The sequence below is a fragment of the Heterocephalus glaber genome, unplaced genomic scaffold, assembly GCF_053883595.1.
Source record: "Heterocephalus glaber isolate CG9 unplaced genomic scaffold, H.glaber_assembly_v1.0 deba00001067, whole genome shotgun sequence".
Taxonomy (NCBI): Eukaryota; Metazoa; Chordata; class Mammalia; order Rodentia; family Bathyergidae; genus Heterocephalus; species Heterocephalus glaber.
In genome coordinates this window covers 2,536,921-2,554,709 of record NW_028258187.1, presented here as the reverse complement: position 1 = coordinate 2,554,709, position 17,789 = coordinate 2,536,921, and the positions used below count along the sequence as shown (strand labels likewise).

Genomic DNA, 17,789 nt, shown 5'->3' with positions numbered 1-17,789 from the left:
GTGCCTCTGCTTCCCTGGAGTCCCGGCCATGCTTCACCTCACCTCGGAGCTCACCCCCTGGATTTGCGTGTGAGGCGTGCATCCCGGGGCCTGGCCTGCCTCATGTGGCCAGCACCAGAGGTCTGTTACACAGACCTTTCCTCGGAGCTCTGGCCCTGGAGGCCAAGACTGCGGAGTGTGGCTCTGATGGCTGGCTTGTGACAGGGAGGGCCTGAGCCCTGAAGTCTGGAGGGGCACAGGGCTGGGGAGTACTTTACACACCCGCCTCCCACACGACACCACACCACACAGGAGAAACAAATAGGAGGCCTTGGGTGCTGAGCATGACCGGAACGTGTGGGGATTTCCTGGCTTGGTTTCCAACAAGGTGTTGTGGGGTGCCATGGGGACATGAAGGCCTGGTTTCCTAGTTCACTTTTCACGCGGAGCAGCCTCAGGAGTGTGGCCTCTGTCCCCTCCCTCCTGGGTCTCTGCTCCCAAGGGCGGCTGAGCTGGGCTTGGGAGGGGTCCAGAGCCTGGTGCCTCGAGCTCCCACAGAACTGTGCACACGATGTTTGAAAGGCACGATGTTTGAAAAATAAATGAAGGGCCTCAAACCTTAAGTTATCTAAGAAAATCCTCCATGGCCCTAGTAGCTTGCTTTTAAGGGTAAACAAAGCCAGACACTAAAGGATGAAAACAGACTTCTCGCCTCCTCTCCAGCATGGGGGACAGGCGAGGAAGCAGGTGAGTTCCACGCGGATTGGTGCAGGGGGAAAGCTACGGCGGGTGACTGGCGGGGGCCCGCCCGGCTCCGGCCTGGCCTGCGGGGTGGCAGTGAGCCGTCTCAAAGGAAGGTCTTTCTCCCGAGGCCCTGCGAGGGCTCAGGGGGCCCACGAGCCTGCCAGTCCCGCAGTTCTCGGCGACGGCGGAGACAGCGGGTGCCAGGTGTTCCCGAGCCCGAGCAAAGCCGGAGCAGGGCGGCGGAGGCCCGCGCTGCGTGGCTGCCATCGCGCTGCGGAGACGAAGGAGGAACAGTAGAGCGAAAGTGGCCGCGCGGCGGCGCTGGGAGTCCGTCCCGCGTGCTGGGCGCGCTCCGGGGGTCTCGGTGCCCCGCGCCCCAGCCGCACTAGGCCCCTCCCTGGCCCGCCCCGATCCGGGTCCCAGTGTCTCCTACGCGGATCCTCCCCTCCGCCCGGTGCCGCCGTAGCCCCTCCCCGGCCCCGGGCGCAGTCTCCGGCCTCAGTGTCCGCTTGGCCGCCATGGGCGCCGCAGGCTCCAGCGCGCTCTCCCGCCTCGGCCTCCCCGCGCCCGTCCGGCCCGCGTGGCTCGGCGTCGCCGCTCTGGGGCTGGCGGCGGCGGCGCTGGGGGCGGTGGCCTGGCGCGCGCGGCCCCGGCGAGGCCGGCGACGGCAGCCGGTGGGCACCGTGGCGCAGCTCTGGGTCTACCCGATCAAGTCCTGCAAGGGGGTGGCGGTGCCCGAGGCCGAGGTGACGGCGCTGGGGCTGCGTGTGGGGCAGCTGCGCGACAGGTAGGCGGGGTGGGGGGTGGGAGGGTCGGGAGACCGTGGGGTCGCCGCCCGGGAGACCGAGGCGCGCCACCCGGACGTGCGCGCGCAGGGAGGACTGTCCCTCGGAGCCATTCCGTACCGAGGGCCCAGGCCCGAGCAGGCCGGAGCACGCCAGGCCGTGCTGTGCGCGCTCCGCACTGGCAGCGCTGCCTCCAGCACTGAGATTCAGTTTACTCTGGGTCACGTGGAGAGATGGCAGGCTTGTCCCCGCCTCCGAGGCACGGGCGATCGCGCTGACCTACGGGTGGCAGCACAAGAAGCCCAGAGGTTTGCCACCGCAACTTGCAGGCTAGCCGGGCTTTGATCCCTGGCTAGAAGGGCTGACGCAACTCTGATGGGTTTTGGCAAAGTGGGTGGAGCCAGCCCTGGCCCTCTCTGTGGGGCCCCTGCTTGGCCATCCCCGGGGCTCCTGTCAGCTTCAAAGACTGCGGTTCTGTCGATCCAACAGCAGCGTAGATGTCAAGCGCGGTTGGCACCAGACCGGAGCAAAGCAGCGCTGTCCACGTACCCGTGTCAGGCTCACCTGGGGCTTGTTCCTCCCACTTCTCCAGCCGAGACAGCGGGGCAGGCCTGAGCACTGCCCAGGAATGAGGCCGGACCTGAATCTGGTGGTGCATGCAGTAATCCCAGCGCTCCGGGAGGCAGAGGAAATTGTATTTCAAATTCCAGCCCCACCTGGGGAAATAAAGGATTTAGCCAAACCCTGCCTCAAAATTAAAAAAAAAAAAAATCAGAAAAGAGGGCAGGGGATATAGCTCCCTGTGAGGGCTCTGGATTCAATCTCATCCCTAGTCCTTGAAAGTAAAAAAGAAAAGGACAGAGCAGAATGGGCTCCTTTTGGGGCCCCAAGAGCGCCAGGTGTGGCTTTCCATGAAGGAGTAAACCAGGTGGTCAGTGAGGTTAAAATGAGAGCAAAGACAGTTTGAGTGTGGAATAGATTTGCAAGTTGAGAAACTCGGGCTCAGCAAGACTGCACCGGAGCCCGCAGACTGGAGGATGCAGACTTTTTATCAGATCCTGCATTTGGAAAGAGGTGGAAATAAGTGTGGTTGTACATTTGTTAATGTCCAGGGTGAGATGCAAAACCAGCCCCTTGGTACTTCCCGAACCTTGCCAGATGTTAGCCTGGGAAGTTGGAGGTCAACGCCCCACGTGGTGTCCGTGTGGCCACTTCCACGCGGCAGGAAGTCTGAGGTTCACAGGAGCCTCGTGCTTGCTTGTGACACCCCTACCACCCTTACCAAAGGGGGTGACAGTGTGTCCCCTGCTCCCAGGGACAGAGGTGGGGTGGTCCCTACCCCACGGGGCTGGGCGCACTGAAATTTCCTTCTCAGGGTTAGGATGGTTTCTTGGCTCGGATGGCCCAGCAGACTTCCAGTGTCCAGATGCGGGGGGAAAGGCCGGAGGTGCGCGTGCAGCGCTGGGTGACCCAGGGCACAGGAGGTGTGCATGGTGCTGAGGTCTGCTCTCACTGCGTTGAGAACACACTGGGACTCCTTGTTCCCCCTCTCAACCCAGATCTCTAAGCCTGGAGTGTTCCTTACATCTGTCACCTCCTGAGAGCCCATGCCAGTCGGAGTGAAGGAGAATCACCCAGACTGAAGCCCGCTTGGAGTGCTTGGTCCCCCCAGGTTTCTGGTGCTGGCATTAAAAGGTTTCTCTGGGAGAGTGACGATGGTTAGAGTCTAATAACACATGCAGGATCTGCAGAGCCTGCTGTTCATCGCTGGAAAGACCTGGGGCAGTGGAAGCTGGGAGATGCAGAATTGCGTCATGCACATCAGAGAAAATGGACGAGGGCTTCTTCCTCCCTCTCTTTCGAGACTGTGGTTATCTCAGAGGTTCCCAGTCCTTATCTGTGTTCCCTCCAATCACCAGAATAGCTGTTGCTTTCCTACGCGTTATTATCACTGCTTCACTGTGACTGTTGCTACCACAGACAGAAAGTACTGTATGTTCCTTTGCCTGTGCTTTCTGCTCCTGTGGGCATCATAACGTAAACAGAACTGTACCAGTCCCCCTTGTTTGGAAAAATAACTGCTCGAGGCGGGGTGGTTGAGGAGGAAGGCTGAGGCAGAGGGAATAGCATGGAAATAAATGTCCATTCAGTGCGTACTTAATACGCAAAAGACACTGAGTGAATCCTGTACTGAAGATTAGCGATGCGAACCTCACTGTATCTTGTGGGCTTGATGTTACCACCTCATCCATCCTGCAGACAGGGATTTGAACTTGGATGTGTGTGAGAACAGCCCCGAGAGTAGGAGAAGGTGCATCGGGAATCAGGAGACAGAGCCACTGAACCTCTCTAAACCTCGGTTTTCTCACAATAGTTGAACTTGATCTAAGGCCCCACGTCTTCCCTAGACTTCATCCAAAGTTGATTCATGTTCAGAAGCAAGCTTGCCAGAGAACTCTGCCTGACAGCTGCTGTTCGCTTAGCCCAACAATACAGTAAGAAAATGACAAATATTTCCAGAATGCAGAAAAAAGGCACTTTTTTATTTAGTTCCATTCTGAGCCTGGGTGCCTCGGAATTGCAGGAAAAGCTGGGGTTTTCTTCTGTGCCCTGGATCACTGGGCCTTTTCTTCAGAATGTGTTTGTGTTTGCGCTTGGCTGTGCACCCTGAGCTCGGGTCTTTCAAGGGCACTGGCTGAACACTGAACGCTGCCCTGGGCACGGCTGTGGTGAGGGCATGGCTGCGCTCCTGGCCTAAGTCCCTGCTCCCCTCAGCCACGGTGTGCCCACCACTTCTGCCTGTGTCCAGCGCTCCTCTCCTGGGCTCAGCCCTTCTACCCTGGGCCAGCTGTAACTTGACAGTGAGACTTTCAGTGGCCTTGGGCCCACCGGCCCCGCTGCAGTCCCTCAGGACACTGCTGCTCTCTTAGGGAACCTGAGCCCTGCGCCCCTGGCCTGACCCCTCTGCCAGCTTGTAACTTGGGATCAAGGTGCCCACATCTCGGCTGCAGGCCAGTTGATATAACTTGCTTGTAAAACCACACACACCTCCAGTTTTACCCTTCCTCCAGATCTGCCCAACCGAGCAGATTACTCATTTACAGGGATGAATGGTGCGCAGAGATACAGTGTATCATTGCCCAGGTGACAGATAATGAGCGGCAGCCTTTCACCCCTCACCTTCGCCTTTGCCCCGTTCCATTGTCAAGCTCCTGGCATGCTGCCCTTTGCCTTCCCAGCCCAGTTCCCACTGTTAACTCAGCCATTGTTTCCCTCGATGCTCCCTGTTCCGAAGCAGGAGGAGTGGGGCAGGTTGTGAGCCTCGAGGCAGCGTCCTCAGGGATGTGGGAGGGGCGAGGCCCGGCCTGTCAGGACTCCCATCTGGGTGTGCGGGTGTCCGAGGGCGTCCTGTCTTGGGAAGGAGCACTGGGGTGTAGGCGTCAGTGAGGTTAACCAGAGCAGAGTGTCTGAGTCCTCTTTCTGTTGCCATAGGAACATATCCAAGACCAGGTGACTTATAAATAATAGAGGTTGATCACGCTCCAGGTGGCAACTGGGGACCCGAGAGTCACCCCCTCTATAAGCAATTGATCCATGACTGGATTGATCCTTTTATGAGAACTTAGAAGCCAATCACTCCTTGAAGTTCTCACCACCAAACACCACTGCACATGAATGAGGGAGTAAGTTTCCAGCAGATGAACACTGGGGGAAGCAGTCATGCTAAGCACAGGGTCACCCAGATCTCTGCAGGGAAGGGGGGAGGCTGGCAGGTTGATGGGGATGTCCCGAACAGGCAGGAATTCCCTCGGTACAGACCCCCGAAGGCTGAGCCGCTCAGATCCCAGGGGACCGGGACGTCTAGGAAGGAGCAGGTGGCTTCCCCTGAGGGTACGAGCAGCTGCCGCCCAGTGAGTCTGCTCTGGGGAGCCACCCAGGACCCCTGGCTGGCCTTCTGCTGGCCGCCCCTTGCCGTATGCCACATGCCAGTTATGGACGCAGGCTGGCGCTGTTGCCAGCGGGCTGGATCACTGCGAAGGAGCTGAGTAGCTGGGCATGGAAAGACAGGGAGTTTCTGGCTGTGAGGCTTCTGCAGGGTCAGGCAGAGCCCTGCACTCACAGGATGGCCCCAGACAGTCCCAGGGCTGCCCCTCCAGGAGGGCCCACCTGCATCCTGCTGGCACTCGGAGGTCCCTGGCTCTCTGTGGATTTCACTGTCAACAGCTGCAGGGCGGGGATCGTCTCAGACGGTGACACTGAAACTGACTTTCCTCGGGGACAGTGGAAGTGTGGTGCAGCCCCCATCTCCGAGACCCTGTAGCTAGAGAGACCGGCCTGGCCGGGCCTCGCTGCTCCCAGCCCATGGAAATGCCTGGTTGGAAAACGGAGCAGGCACCGTGGACTTTGCTGGGCCCAGCCTGTGACTTCCGTGACTGAGCTCAGTGCAGATCAAGTGCATGGAGGGGAAGGACTGGGAGGCAGGTGCCCCAAGGTGGGACCAGAGACCACCTGGAGTGGACAGAGGGGGCCAGCTCGGGGTCTCTGCAGAGGACAACGCAGGAGGTTCTGCCCCTTGGGCAGTGATTTTGGTCCCCCATATCCTGTTTTCTGCTGCTCCTCAGCTCAGAGGAGTGTGTGAGAGGCCTGGGGCTTCTGAGCAACTCGGAGCTGCCAGATAAGCAGCCCGGGTGCCTGAGGCAGGCAGGGGCCACGCCCACCTTGGTGGCTGGTGTTTGAACCTGGACCCGTTTGGGCATCGGGCAGAGGCTCTCTCCTGGGGCCATTAAGCAAGTGCCTTCTGGGGACAGCAACTTTAGACCCAAAGAATCAGGCAGACCTGGGTGGACACCCAGGGAGGGCAGTTGCTGGGCCCCAGGGTAGGTGAGGCGAGGGTTGGGGGAAGCCCTCAGGGAGGGGTCTCTGACGTGCTGGGCCTGTGCCCTGCAGGTTTTGGATGGTGGTGAAGGAGGACGGACACATGGTTACTGCCCGGCAGGAGCCGCGCCTCGTCCTGGTCTCCATCACCTCGGAGGACGGCTTCCTGGTGCTCAGGGCACCTGGCATGGACCAGCTGGCGCTGCCCTACAAGCTGCCTTCTTCAAACAAGCTCCTTGATTGCAGGTGGGTGGGCCCGGGGGCCCCAATTCTCCTGGGCTCCGGCACTTCCAGAGTGAGCAGCCGAGGAGGAATGGGTACCAGGAGTGTGTGTGAGGAAGGCTGTGCTGGGGCAGTGCGGGGGGGGGGGGTGCAGTGTTGTCTCGGGGTGCCCAGGACCAATCCTCGTCTGCACACTGAAGACAGAAATTACTTCTGCTGATGACTCCCCAGAACGGGAGGCCTGGGGCCACCCAGGAGCACCCAGGCTGCTCAGGAGGCAGAGGGAGCAAGGGGAGGAGGAGGCTGGGCAGGTGGGCAGGCTCGGCCTGGCCTGTTTGAGTGACTTTGGTGGGTGTGGGGCACAGAGGTTGTCCCTGGACATCTGGGGCAGTCCCTCCCCCGGGGCCACTGGGCGTGGGAATGGTGGCCCGGCTGTACAGTTCACTGAAGGGGGCAGTGGGTGGCACTGACCCAAGCGTCAGGCTGCAGGTGGCTGACTGTGCTCCCTGGCCACTCGTGTCCTGGGAGGGCAGTGCCTTCAGCATCAGCTGGGCACCCGATGCCAGTGAGGCAGAAACAGGGTTCATCTAAGCACTGGTGGGTTCGAGCGCTTTCTTTTATCCAAGTTGGGGCCTTCCAGCCTGCCGCACCGGGAGAGCCTGGAGACTGCACAGCTGAGCCAGGGCCAGGCAGGCGGTGGGCCGAGGGAGTGAGTGATCTCGGCTCCCAGGCCTCAGCCCAGATGCATGGGACCGAGTCTGCCTGTGAAGGAGGCCCGGGGTCCACGTGCACTGGGGCTGAGTCCCGCTCCGGCACCCACCGCAACCTCGCCTCTGCCACCCTGCCGGACACGTCACGGCCTTGCGCCATGTCTGTCCCGGTGGCCCTGCACCCTGATGTCCGGGACCTGCTCTCCTCTGGCCCTCACAGGCTGTTTGGCCTCGACATCAAAGGCAGGGATTGTGGCGACGAGGTGGCCCAGTGGTTCAGCAGCTTCCTGAAGTCGGAAGCCTACAGGCTGGTGCAGTTTGAGACCAGCATGAAGGGGCGGACGTCCAAGGAGATCTTCCCCCAAGTGAAGGATTTAGGGTACCAGGTGAGTCGCAGGGTGGCCTCCAGCCTGCCCGCACCTGGGCTTCCTCCCCTGCCCACAGCCGGGAACTCGCCCACCCGGGTCAGGAGCATGGTCCTTCGGGGCAGATCGGTTGGGGACTCCCAGGACGGAGAGGAGTGGGGGACAGACGGGCACTGTGTGTGGTGGGGGGGAGCGGGGCCTCCTGGGGCACGGGGTGGGACGAGCCCGCTGGAGCAGGATAGTGGGGAGCGGGGCAGAGGTGTGCAGTCTCCCGCAGGGGCCTCCCCGGAGAGCAGCCCTCCGCTAGCCTAGCCGCTAGCCGGGCCTTAAAGTGCAGGTGCTGGGGTCGCTCCCCATGCATAGCCCTGGGCTACAACCCTACGAGGGCAAGGGTGGTGTCAGGCCTGCCTGCGCCGTTTGCGCTGTTCCCCGGAACAGGGCCTGCTACCTGAAGGTGCCCAATAAATGCTTGCTGAGAAAATAGTGGCCCTGAAGAAATCCTAACCAGAGTGTAGCTGTTGGAGGCAGCCCCTTCCCTGTAAGGAGGAGGAGGAGGAAAGAAAGGGCTGCTTCCCTGCATGGCAGCCAGAGACCGGGCAGAGGAGGCGAGGCGAGCGATCCCAGCCCAGAGCCAGCCCGGGCCCTGCTGTGGGCATGGTGGACAGCGGGGTGTGGACAGGCAGTGGGGGCTCCGCTGTGAACACCCCACTCTCCTGTGATGGGGGCCTGCGCCACCCCTGCGTGCCTGGCCCGACTGCGCTGTCCATGGCCCAGGTGCCCTATCCCGATGCCAGCCCGGTCCTGCTGCACACCGAGGCCTCGCTGGTGGACCTGAACACCCGGCTGGGGAAGAAGGTGAAGATGGAGCACTTCCGGCCCAACATCGTGGTGGGCGGCTGCGACGCCTTCGAGGAGGTAAGTGGCCGGGCTGAGGCCTGGAGGGACCCCAAGCCGGGGTGAGCAGGGGCCCTGCGCGGGGAGCCCCTTGTCTGCGGGTGTCAGCTCTCTCCCCAGGGAGAAGCTCAGACTGGAGTATCTGCTGTTTGGGGCCCATGTCATGACAAAGGAAGGAACAAATGAAATTAACATGCAGGGCCTCGGGATCCCGAGCAGACGCGGGGCCCAGGCACCTGTAAGCCTGCCTGGTTCCCCGGGCTCCCGCCCGAGATGTCCAGAGCGGCACAGTGAGAACGCAGCCCCTGCACCCCGTGCTGCTCCGGGGAAAACGCTCTCTCTGAGGCCAGACTGGAAACTAATCTGGACGGAAGCAGCAGTTCTTACCCGGGATTCTAGTCATTTGTTTGTTATTTTCTCAGCAACTTTCTTTCAGGGAATAACATTTCCCTGGATTTGTCTCCACAGAAGGGTAAACTGTCGGGGCACTAATTTCTGTGTAAGATCTTGAGCTGCCAGCCCTGGCTGCAGAATTTCTGATCTCCTGTGCCTTGTGACACTTAGTAAGGTTGCGTAAGTCCAAGCCTGTTCTCGGGCCGTTTGAAGGTGCGGTTTCAAAGGCATACCGTGAAACATGTTACTCCTGCCTTGTGATGGGCCTCTGGAAACAGTAAATAAGATAGGACACTCCGAGTTTTCTGGAAAGTCCTCCGGCAGTGCACGTCAAAAATAAAGAACCCCTGCCAGGGATGTAGCTCAGTGGCACTGCGCCTGCCTCGAAAGTGCAAGGTCCTGAGTTCCATCCCCGGTACCAGAGAAAAAAGAATGCCTTCCACTCCCTGTGCAAATGATGTTAGTGTTGCTGATTTATTGTGCCTTACTGAGGAGGCCCGGTGGCTCAGGGCGTGATGCAGTAGTCTGTGTACTTGGTGCCACCACCAAAGCATCACCCTGTCAGTTAGTGGGCTGTGTTAGGTATGAATGCCAAGCGATACTGCGCATACATGTTTAACAGAGCAACTCATGATAAAAACCTGCAAACGTTAGCTTGGCATGCGGCCCGGGCCACTGCTGTTCCCAGGTGTGGAGTCCCAGGGCGGGGCCACCGTGCGAGGTCGCTCATAGCCACAGGTTTTGCACCTTCTCGTGGAACTCAGGGCACAGAGGAGACCTGGGGGCAGGTGGGTCCGGGTGTGAGCTCGGGGTGCGGAGCCTGTGCAGCTGGCCGGGTCGCCACCCTGGTCCTCGGCCGTGGCCGACGCTGAGCAGCGGCAGGGCTGTGCCGTGTGCCATGTGGGAAGTGCTTTTTCCGGAAGCCTCTGCAGGCTCTGAGGCCCGCCCTGGCGCCCAGGGGACCGCTCTGTCCCTTTGTTCTCGCTGCTGGAGTGGGCGATTCCTCACGGCCAGGGTTTTCCGGCTGCAGGGGCTCTGGAGGAGCAGCAGCGACGGCCCAGAGCAGACACGGGCACGGCCACCCTCCCGTGTGTCCCCCCTGCCGCGCGTCCTGGCTGGCTGGGCCTCCCAGGCAGAGCCAGCCCTGTCACTGCAGTGCAGCAGGCACAACCTTTATTTGCAAGAACAGACTAGTAAAAGATCCCAGAGTGACTCGATGTAGAGCACGGTCAAGCATGGTCCTCACATGGGGAAAACAGTCGCCAGCCGGGGAGGCAGAAAGTTCCACTCCTGCTTCGGGGGGAGAAGCCGGCTCACGGGGTGGAGCAGCCTGTCCGAGGTGGCACAGCTCCAGTGGCTCCGGGAGCCCTTGGGCTCAGCAGTGCCACCAGGCCCTCCCTGCGTGGCCAGGGTGCAGAGGGCGCGCTCTCTGCTGCCCCCTGGAGGAAGGAGAGGGTCCCTCGTTTATTGGCTGTTCAAGCCAGTGGCAAGGACCTGAAAGCCATTTTCCTTTCTGGATTCGTGAAGGAACCAAGAAGGGGCCTGGGGCGCTTGGTGACCGAGCTCAGGGACATCCGTTCCCTGCCTTCTTGCCCGTGAACACTTGCCAGGGGGACACTCAGGTGTGGGGAGGCAGAACTGGAGGGTGAGGCCCCTGCCCTCACGGAGAGGGCCTCCCTCCCTCGCTCCCTCCTTCCTTCCTTTCCAGTATTGGGGATTGAACCAGGGCTTTCACAGGGAGCTGCATCCCCAGCCCTTTTTGACAGCGTCTTACAAGTTACTAAGTTGCCCAGGCTGGGCTGGAACTTGTCACCCTCCTGCCTCAGCCTCCCAGAGTGGTCCCTGGATAAGGGAGTCACCCCATGGAGCCTGCAGCAGGGTGCTGAGTGTGACAGAGCATAGCAGAGATGCAGTGAGCTTTGCTGGCTGTGCACCAGATGCTTCCATTGGAGAGTGTCTGGGCGCTGTGCAGGGTGTGTGTGTGTGTGTGTGTGTGTGTGTGTGTGTGTGTGTGTGTGTTTGTCCGTCTAGGAAAAGCCCCAGCCTCTGAGGGAGGCCCTCGTTGGTCTTTCAGGGGAGCAGCCCAGGGTGGGAGGCCACAGTTCCCTGTCCCCAGGCTTCCGCCATGAGGCCAGTGCCCAGTCCTGCTCGTGTCTGGGCATGCCCTGGGGTCTAGCTGGAGGTGTGTCTCACTGTCTCACTGAGTTGTGTGTGCATCTAACAGAATATAAGGGAAATTTTAAGTTCTTACGTGGTTTAATTTTTCAGTGATTTAAAATTTATTATTTTCTCTAAGAACTAAATCAATAATTTTGCTTAATTAGCTTAGATTTTTTTCCCCTGAAAATAATGCTTTTTACCAGAATGTGGACAGTGATCAGATGAGGATGGGCACCGTTGCTATGCGCAGTGGGTAGTGTTCTGGGATGTGGCCGGGGCTGAGGTTGGGTGCCGGATGCAGCTTGGGAGCAGGCAGCTCCCACTGTGGTCCCACAGTGTGGCCGCAGGGACCCGAGTCTCACTGTTGAGCTGGGAACCTGCTTCCTGCCGTGGGCGCTGTGCAGCAATCCCACAGGCAGGGGGCTTCGGAGTGTCCAGCCGTCTCCCTGGGAAGGGCTGGAGGAAGCACAGAGCAAGCCCTGCTGCGGATGCTCCAGGCCTGTAGCTGAGGCTCCCCGTGGCATGGCAGCGCCCGGCCGCACCCTGCTTCAGCCCAGAACACCTCGTCCCCTTCCGCCATCTCCCGAGGTCGCAGTCCCAGGAAGTCCGCCACTCCCCCTGGCTGCCTTGCACTTTGGCCGCTGGCGTGGTGATCGTAGTGGCTGCACGGGTGTCCTTGGCTTCTGCAGAGGTGACAGAGGTCAGCCGCCCGCTGGCCGCCGGGAAGCTGGAGTGATTCCACCCCGAAGCATCTTCCGAAGGGTGCTTGGGAACCCAGGGCATCCTCTGCAGCACCATTCAGTAACTTCGGGCACGAGTGTGCGCGTGTGTGTGCAGTGAGTGCGTCCATGCGGTGTGCATTTTGCGCGTGCGTGTGCGGGTGTCTGTCTGTCTGGTCTGTGTGACGGCCTCTGTGTGTGTCTGTGCTGAAGGCGAGGAGTGTGGATGAGGTCCTTCAGAATCGGGAGATTTTCAGCCCCACTGTCCCGCCGCTTCCGGGTGGGACCCTAAGAAAGTGTTGTTACCCCAAGCCTGTTCCTTGGGCTGAAGTGAGTGGGGTCCCCTTTACGCCCCCTTCTCCGTGGGAGGGAACCAGAGCCCTGCGGTGGCCCAGGCGTGCCCGCTGCCGGCCCAGTTCCCTCCTTGTGCGTGGGGACCCGGGCCTGGCTGGAGCTCGGGGCTGGAGTGCTGGCCCGGCAGGCCTGGGTCTTGGCGCCCAGGGATGAGGAGGAGACCAGGCCGAGGCCGCCCCTCGGGCTCCTGGAGGTGCTCGTGGTGTCGGGCTCTTTCCCTTGCTGCTCTGACAGTCAGAACCAGGGCGCAGTGACTGTCGCAGCCCAGGAAGCCTGACCACTGACCCCGCCCTCCGCCTAGGATACCTGGGAAGACCTGGTCATTGGGGACGTGGAGTTGAAGAGGGTCATGTCGTGCCCCAGGTAAGCGCACCTCCTACCTCAGCCCGGGGCGCATGGCTTCAGCCTCCCCTTGCCTGACACTGGTGCCTGTGTGACAGGTGCATCTTGACCACTGTGGACCCTGACACGGGCATCCTCGACCGGAAGGAGCCACTGCAGACCCTGAAGAGGTCAGACGACACAGGGGCCTGGGATTCTCACACGGTCTGCGCGGGTCAGGCGCCGCGGGTGCTGAGGGCCCCATAACTAGGCAGGGCCTCCCCGAGTTCATATAGCTGAGCACTGGACTGGGAGAACCCTCTGGAGCTTGTAATGCCTGCCTGCTTTCCTTCCTTCCTTCCAGTGCTGGGGGTGGAAGCCAGGGCCTTCACGCTTAGCTACATCCCTACCTCTCTACACACTTTTATTTAAATTTTGAGACAGAGTCTTGCTAAGTTGTTAAGTTGCCCAGGTTGGGCTTGAACTTGTGATCCTCCTATCTCAGCCTCCCAGGTGTGTGCCACTATGCCGGGCTGATACATTTTTGTCTGTATAATACTCCACTTTGAAACTTTACTACCAACTTTTGGTAACATTTACATATGCATTTCTAAATGAAGGCGTCAAATTCTTATTTGATTATGTTTATTATAATTCAAATGCTTTTATTAGAACCCACATCAAGGGATAGGAGAATAACTGAAATTGCATGGTGAACTATTAGAGAAGATGGAACGGGATGGGTTGTTAGAGTTCGTATACCCAGGAGTTTCTTTCGTGCCAGAATTTTTCCTTCATCGTTTGCAGGAGCTTGGTGATGAACTCTCCATGCAGAATGTGTCTGCAGACCTAGTGGCTGTGCCTGCTCAGCATGCGCGGACCCCAGCTTCCCTCCTCATTACTGCAAAACAAAAAAAATTTGGGGGGCTGTATTCTGTTTTGTTCCCCTTTTCTGTGTTTTGTTATTGGTCTCCAGTGATTTTAGGTTAGAGCAAAAGTTATCCATGGAAGCCTCCAGACTTATAGTTCTATTTTGGTTTTGTTCTTTGTTTTTTGTGTGTTTGTTTGTTTTTGTTTTTTTGGTACTGGGGATCGAACTTGGGACCTTGTGCTTGCTAGGCAGGAGGAGGAACCACTGAGCTAAATCCCCGGTAGTAATATTAAGATTTTTTTGTTTTTGTTTTTTTGTTTTGTTTTTGGTACCGGGGATTGAACTCGGGTCTTTGCGCTTGCACAGCAGGTGGCGAAACCACTGAGCTAAATCCCCGGCCCCTGTTCTTTGTTTTTAAAAATGCAGTGATGTTAATTTTATTTTTCTCAAATAAGCCTTGGAGAGGGTAACTTTGGCAATAGCCTGACCCACTAGCCTGGGGGAATGGAAGGTGTAAATCCAGGGCTGCAATGTGCCAGCCAGCACGGTGAGCAGCTCTGGAAGGTGCATTGTGAGTTTCAAAGTCCGAGGTGCCCCGTGTCACAGGTGTTTCTGTGGTACTCGTAGTTGGCTTTTCCCTTCCAGCTTCAAATTGAAACCATGGAAAACTTGTTCCGACTCTCAGGGTCTATCTAGAAAAACTAGGACGGCTTAGAGTGTGACCAATCGCCTGTGACTTCGGCAACACTGCACAACAGGGCCGGATTTTATAATGGGAAGGGAAGCTTGGAGTCCGCGGGGAACATGTAGGCTACTGTTTTGCTTTTGCGGTTGATGATAACTTTTCATGTTTTCCAGCTACCGCCTGTGTGACCCCTCTGTGAAGCATTTGTACCAGTCGTCCCCGCTTTTTGGGGTCTATTTTATGGTGGAAAAGATTGGAGTCCTGAGAGTTGGGGACCCCGTGTACCAGCTGGTGGACTGATGGGCCGCTGGGGTGACATTCAGAGAGGTCAGTTCTGCTCCTGGAGCTCAGAGTGTGGGCGCCACTGCCCAGTTTCTTGTGCGAAGACATTCGGAGTTGCACTGGTCTCAGGAATTGGGAGACGTCCTTCTGGCTCAGATAGAAAGGGAGAAGTGTCTCAATTGTTCAAAATCAACTTGGGAGGAATTTTTAAGTCAAATGCTTTTATCAAGTGTATTTTAAAATGTAATTTAAATTTGAAAAAAGTCAGTACATGAAGGTGAGGAGATCCTGAATCGTGGGGTAGAAATAATGTTCTCACATTGATCTCGCTGAGCCAAAGAAAACTCTGAGCCCTGGGGGCATTTGCCTGGCCCTCCAGTGCAGCCAGGACCAGAAAGGCAGTTGGGAGCGGCCAGCCAAGGTTTCTGAGCAGCTCCTCTTAGCATCTGTGACCAGATCCGGAAGTCACTCGTCTCCAAAGCCCTACACACCCTCCTCTCTCGCTGCCTGAGCCCTACTGTCTGCTACTTTTCTTGTTGCTGAGACAAAATACCTGACACCCAAAGTTAAAGGGGAAAAGGCTCATTTAGTTGACATTTTGTGGCGGTTTCAGCTCACAGTGGGCTGTCTCCAAGGCAGGGCGGTGTGGCAGAGGGACATTGCGGAGGAGAAACAGCTCATGGCAGGGCAGGCAGGAAGCAGGAAGTGACCACAGCAGCCCTCTTTCAGTCCCTTGTATTCCATCCAGCCCACCCACCCTTAGGGCGGGTAGCACTCATACCCAGGGTGGGGCACCCTTAGTCCTACCCAGAGCTTTGCCAAACCAATCAGTGGACCAATTTAGTAATTACACACCCTTGATCCCAGCATCACACACTGAAGATCCAGCCAGCTCTGAAAAGCTCCACCTGTGACCACATGAGGCTTTGGGGGGACATCTGGACACAGCCACACCCACAGTTTCCTCCCACCTGGGCACCCACCCTTCAGGGCAGTGCAGGCCCAGTGTGAGACATGTGGATCCTGTCCCTGCTCATCCTCCAGTGTGGGGCTGTGCACTTGGAAACACACAGCCTGCTGCCCAGCTATGCCCCCTGCTAGACGGGGAGGGGAGGATCCCTGTGGGACAGGTTAAAGGACAGACCAAAGCCCTGGAAGCAAACGCAGGTCATACTGACACCCAGTCCCTGAGCTGCTTATTGATCAACTCAAAATTTAAGTGTGTAAAAGTTTTTGTTTTATTATAAAGGCAACACAAGTTCGCCATGGCTTTCTGGTATTTAGAAAATATCAGAAAAGTAGAAGAAAGAAATCACCCATTGTTACTTTTCATAAATTTTGAGTAGGAGTTTTTGTTTTTTAGAGTAGCTGTGATGCACATATACATCACATGATACATATACATATGTGTGTGTACATCTTTCATAGCTCTCCGGTCTATTCAGATGTCATTTTTGATGGCTTATAACATTACATTGTATACATGTATGAGACTCGTTAAACACAATTTTTTCGGTTTTTGATACTTAGATTATCCAATTCTGTTATAAATAACAGTAGGCAGTAGTGGATGGCTTTCTAGGCATAGTATATATTTTTTTTGTACTGGGGATGGAACTCAGGACCTTGTGCTTGCAAGGCAGGAGCGGTGCCACTGAGCTGCATCCCCAGCCCTTCTAGGCAGAGTATTTTAAAATTAAAGGATTTATGGGTAAGTTAGATTACTAAAAGCAGACTTTTTTTTTTTTTTTTTTTTTTTTAGATAGGATCTCAACTCTTTGAGATAGGCCTCGAATTCTCCAAGCTCTCACCTCAGCCTCCTGGGTGAAAGCAGAATTATTGACGTGGGGTAAAGACCCCCTTTGTAGCATGCTGGCCAAGTGTGTTTGAAGTGGCCGTGTATTTGCACTGTGTGCCTGAGCCCATTTCCTGTGGTTGTAACCAGTGCCCGATGCTGCGTAACAGAGAGGTTCACTTAGCTCCGCGCTTGGGAGGCTTAAGGCCAAAGATGCAGGTCTTCTCAGTGTGGCCTCTGGCAGGGGCCCACATGGCCGCCCGTGGACAACCTCATGGTGAAGCATGGCGGTCTGGGATGGGGGCTGGACAGTGGGGCCAGCTCACCCTTTGTAACAGCTCCCTCCAGGGGGGACACGTGGGGTCCCAGGAGTGACCTCCATGCCTTCTGAGGCACACTGACCACTGCCCACCAGGTGGAGGTGTCACACTGTCATCCTGGGGACCGCGCCCAACACCTGACCCACCTGACCCAGGGGCACCACCGCTCCAGAGCTGCCCCTGGGAGGAGGACCGGGCTGCGCCTTTCCACCTTTCTGCCCAGTAATCGGGTGGTACCAAGTTTACTCCGCCTGCAGATTAACTTCATGAGGGGATGTTTTGTGCATGTTGGGATTATTTATGACTAGTGCACTATCAGAGATTCTTATCATTCCTTTGGCTCTTAGCATCCAGGAGGCACTGACGAAGATTTTGAAGATTTCACCGAGCTGGGAGAACGCTGTGCCAAGTCCACCTGGGGTCGACTTTGCCCTGGAGCAAGTCTCAATTTCTGTTTCTGCAAAGTTACGCATGCTCCAAATTAACGCAAGTGAAGAATCTGAGGTGATTTGGGATTTGAAGATATATACATTTTGATAATAAAGGGGTTTTAGATCAACAAAATTATCTATAAGATTATTGTGAATTTTATCAGAGCTGTTACATTGTTCCAATCCTTGATTTTATACTGGTGAGTAAAGGTTAAAGAGTTAGCTAAAAGCTGCAATTTTAAAATTACATATGTACGCTTTATCTGCCATTGTTCCTTGTTTTAAGAAAAAGGGGAAACAGCAAGTCCCATGCTTTACATGTTAACAGGCTCACAAATGCCCAGGGTCCCGGCCTGGCCGAGGAGCCCTACTTCCCTGCATTTTGGAATCAGGGTTGTGCGTGAAGGTGGGCGTTACTTTGTAGACGCTTTTGTATTTGATTTTTGCCTCTGTTAACTCATTCAGAATGATTTGTGTCTGTTGACATATCATCTGGAATTCCAAGCAAGAAAAGCAAAGAATGGAATTTGGAGAAAGGAAGGGAAGCAGGAAAGCATGAGCGTATTGTTAGGTGCGTTAATAAGAGAAAGGAACTGTTTTCAAATGCTTAAGCAAATATCCGAGCTGCACTAATAATGACTGGATTAACCTGCTGCTCACTCTGTGGTTTCTTTGTTTTTAATAAACATTGGTCTCAGCTCTGCTTGGTCTCTGCTGTTGCTATTCCCGCCTCCGGGCGTCCTGGGGCTCCTGTCACTCACTACTGGGGACCAAGCTGGGGACACAGCCACAGGCGGAGAGGAGTGGCTGGCTTGGAGGAGACTCCTGGTGGGGCAGCGGCTCCCCCTTCCCGCAGCACCCTGGGAGGGGACGCTGGCAGGTGA

The 17,789-nt window shown here is 57.0% G+C and overlaps 1 protein-coding gene across 3 annotated transcripts; it reads left to right on the top strand.

The window, feature by feature from the left end:
* The first annotated feature begins 498 nt into the window (after positions 1 to 498).
* On the top strand, positions 499 to 17,608 carry Mtarc2 (mitochondrial amidoxime reducing component 2). 3 transcript variants are annotated; one of them, XM_087209857.1, is made up of 8 exons: positions 499 to 726; positions 6,456 to 6,629; positions 7,536 to 7,701; positions 8,455 to 8,595; positions 12,502 to 12,563; positions 12,641 to 12,712; positions 14,251 to 14,404; positions 16,822 to 17,608. In XM_087209857.1, the coding sequence occupies exons 1-7, from the start codon at positions 704 to 706 to the stop codon at positions 14,375 to 14,377; spliced, it is 765 nt and encodes a 254-aa protein (XP_087065983.1). In that variant the 5' UTR covers positions 499 to 703; the 3' UTR covers positions 14,378 to 14,404; positions 16,822 to 17,608. The 3 variants fall into 3 exon arrangements, with proteins under 3 accessions (XP_087065983.1, XP_004867463.2, XP_087065984.1); XM_004867406.3 differs by lacking the exon at positions 499 to 726 and adding an exon at positions 1,227 to 1,510; XM_087209858.1 differs by lacking the exon at positions 499 to 726 and adding an exon at positions 5,006 to 5,191.
* The last annotated feature ends 181 nt before the right edge of the window (positions 17,609 to 17,789 follow it).

Bases quoted from the DNA above. Each gene is read 5' to 3' on its own strand.
- Mtarc2 (XM_004867406.3), top strand. From the start codon at position 1,242: ATGGGCGCCGCAGGCTCCAGCGCGCTCTCCCGCCTCGGCCTCCCCGCG. The intron at 6,630-7,535 runs GTGGGTGGGCCC...TGGCCCTCACAG, and splicing joins AACAAGCTCCTTGATTGCAG to GCTGTTTGGCCTCGACATCA. The intron at 12,564-12,640 runs GTAAGCGCACCT...CCTGTGTGACAG, and splicing joins AGGGTCATGTCGTGCCCCAG to GTGCATCTTGACCACTGTGG.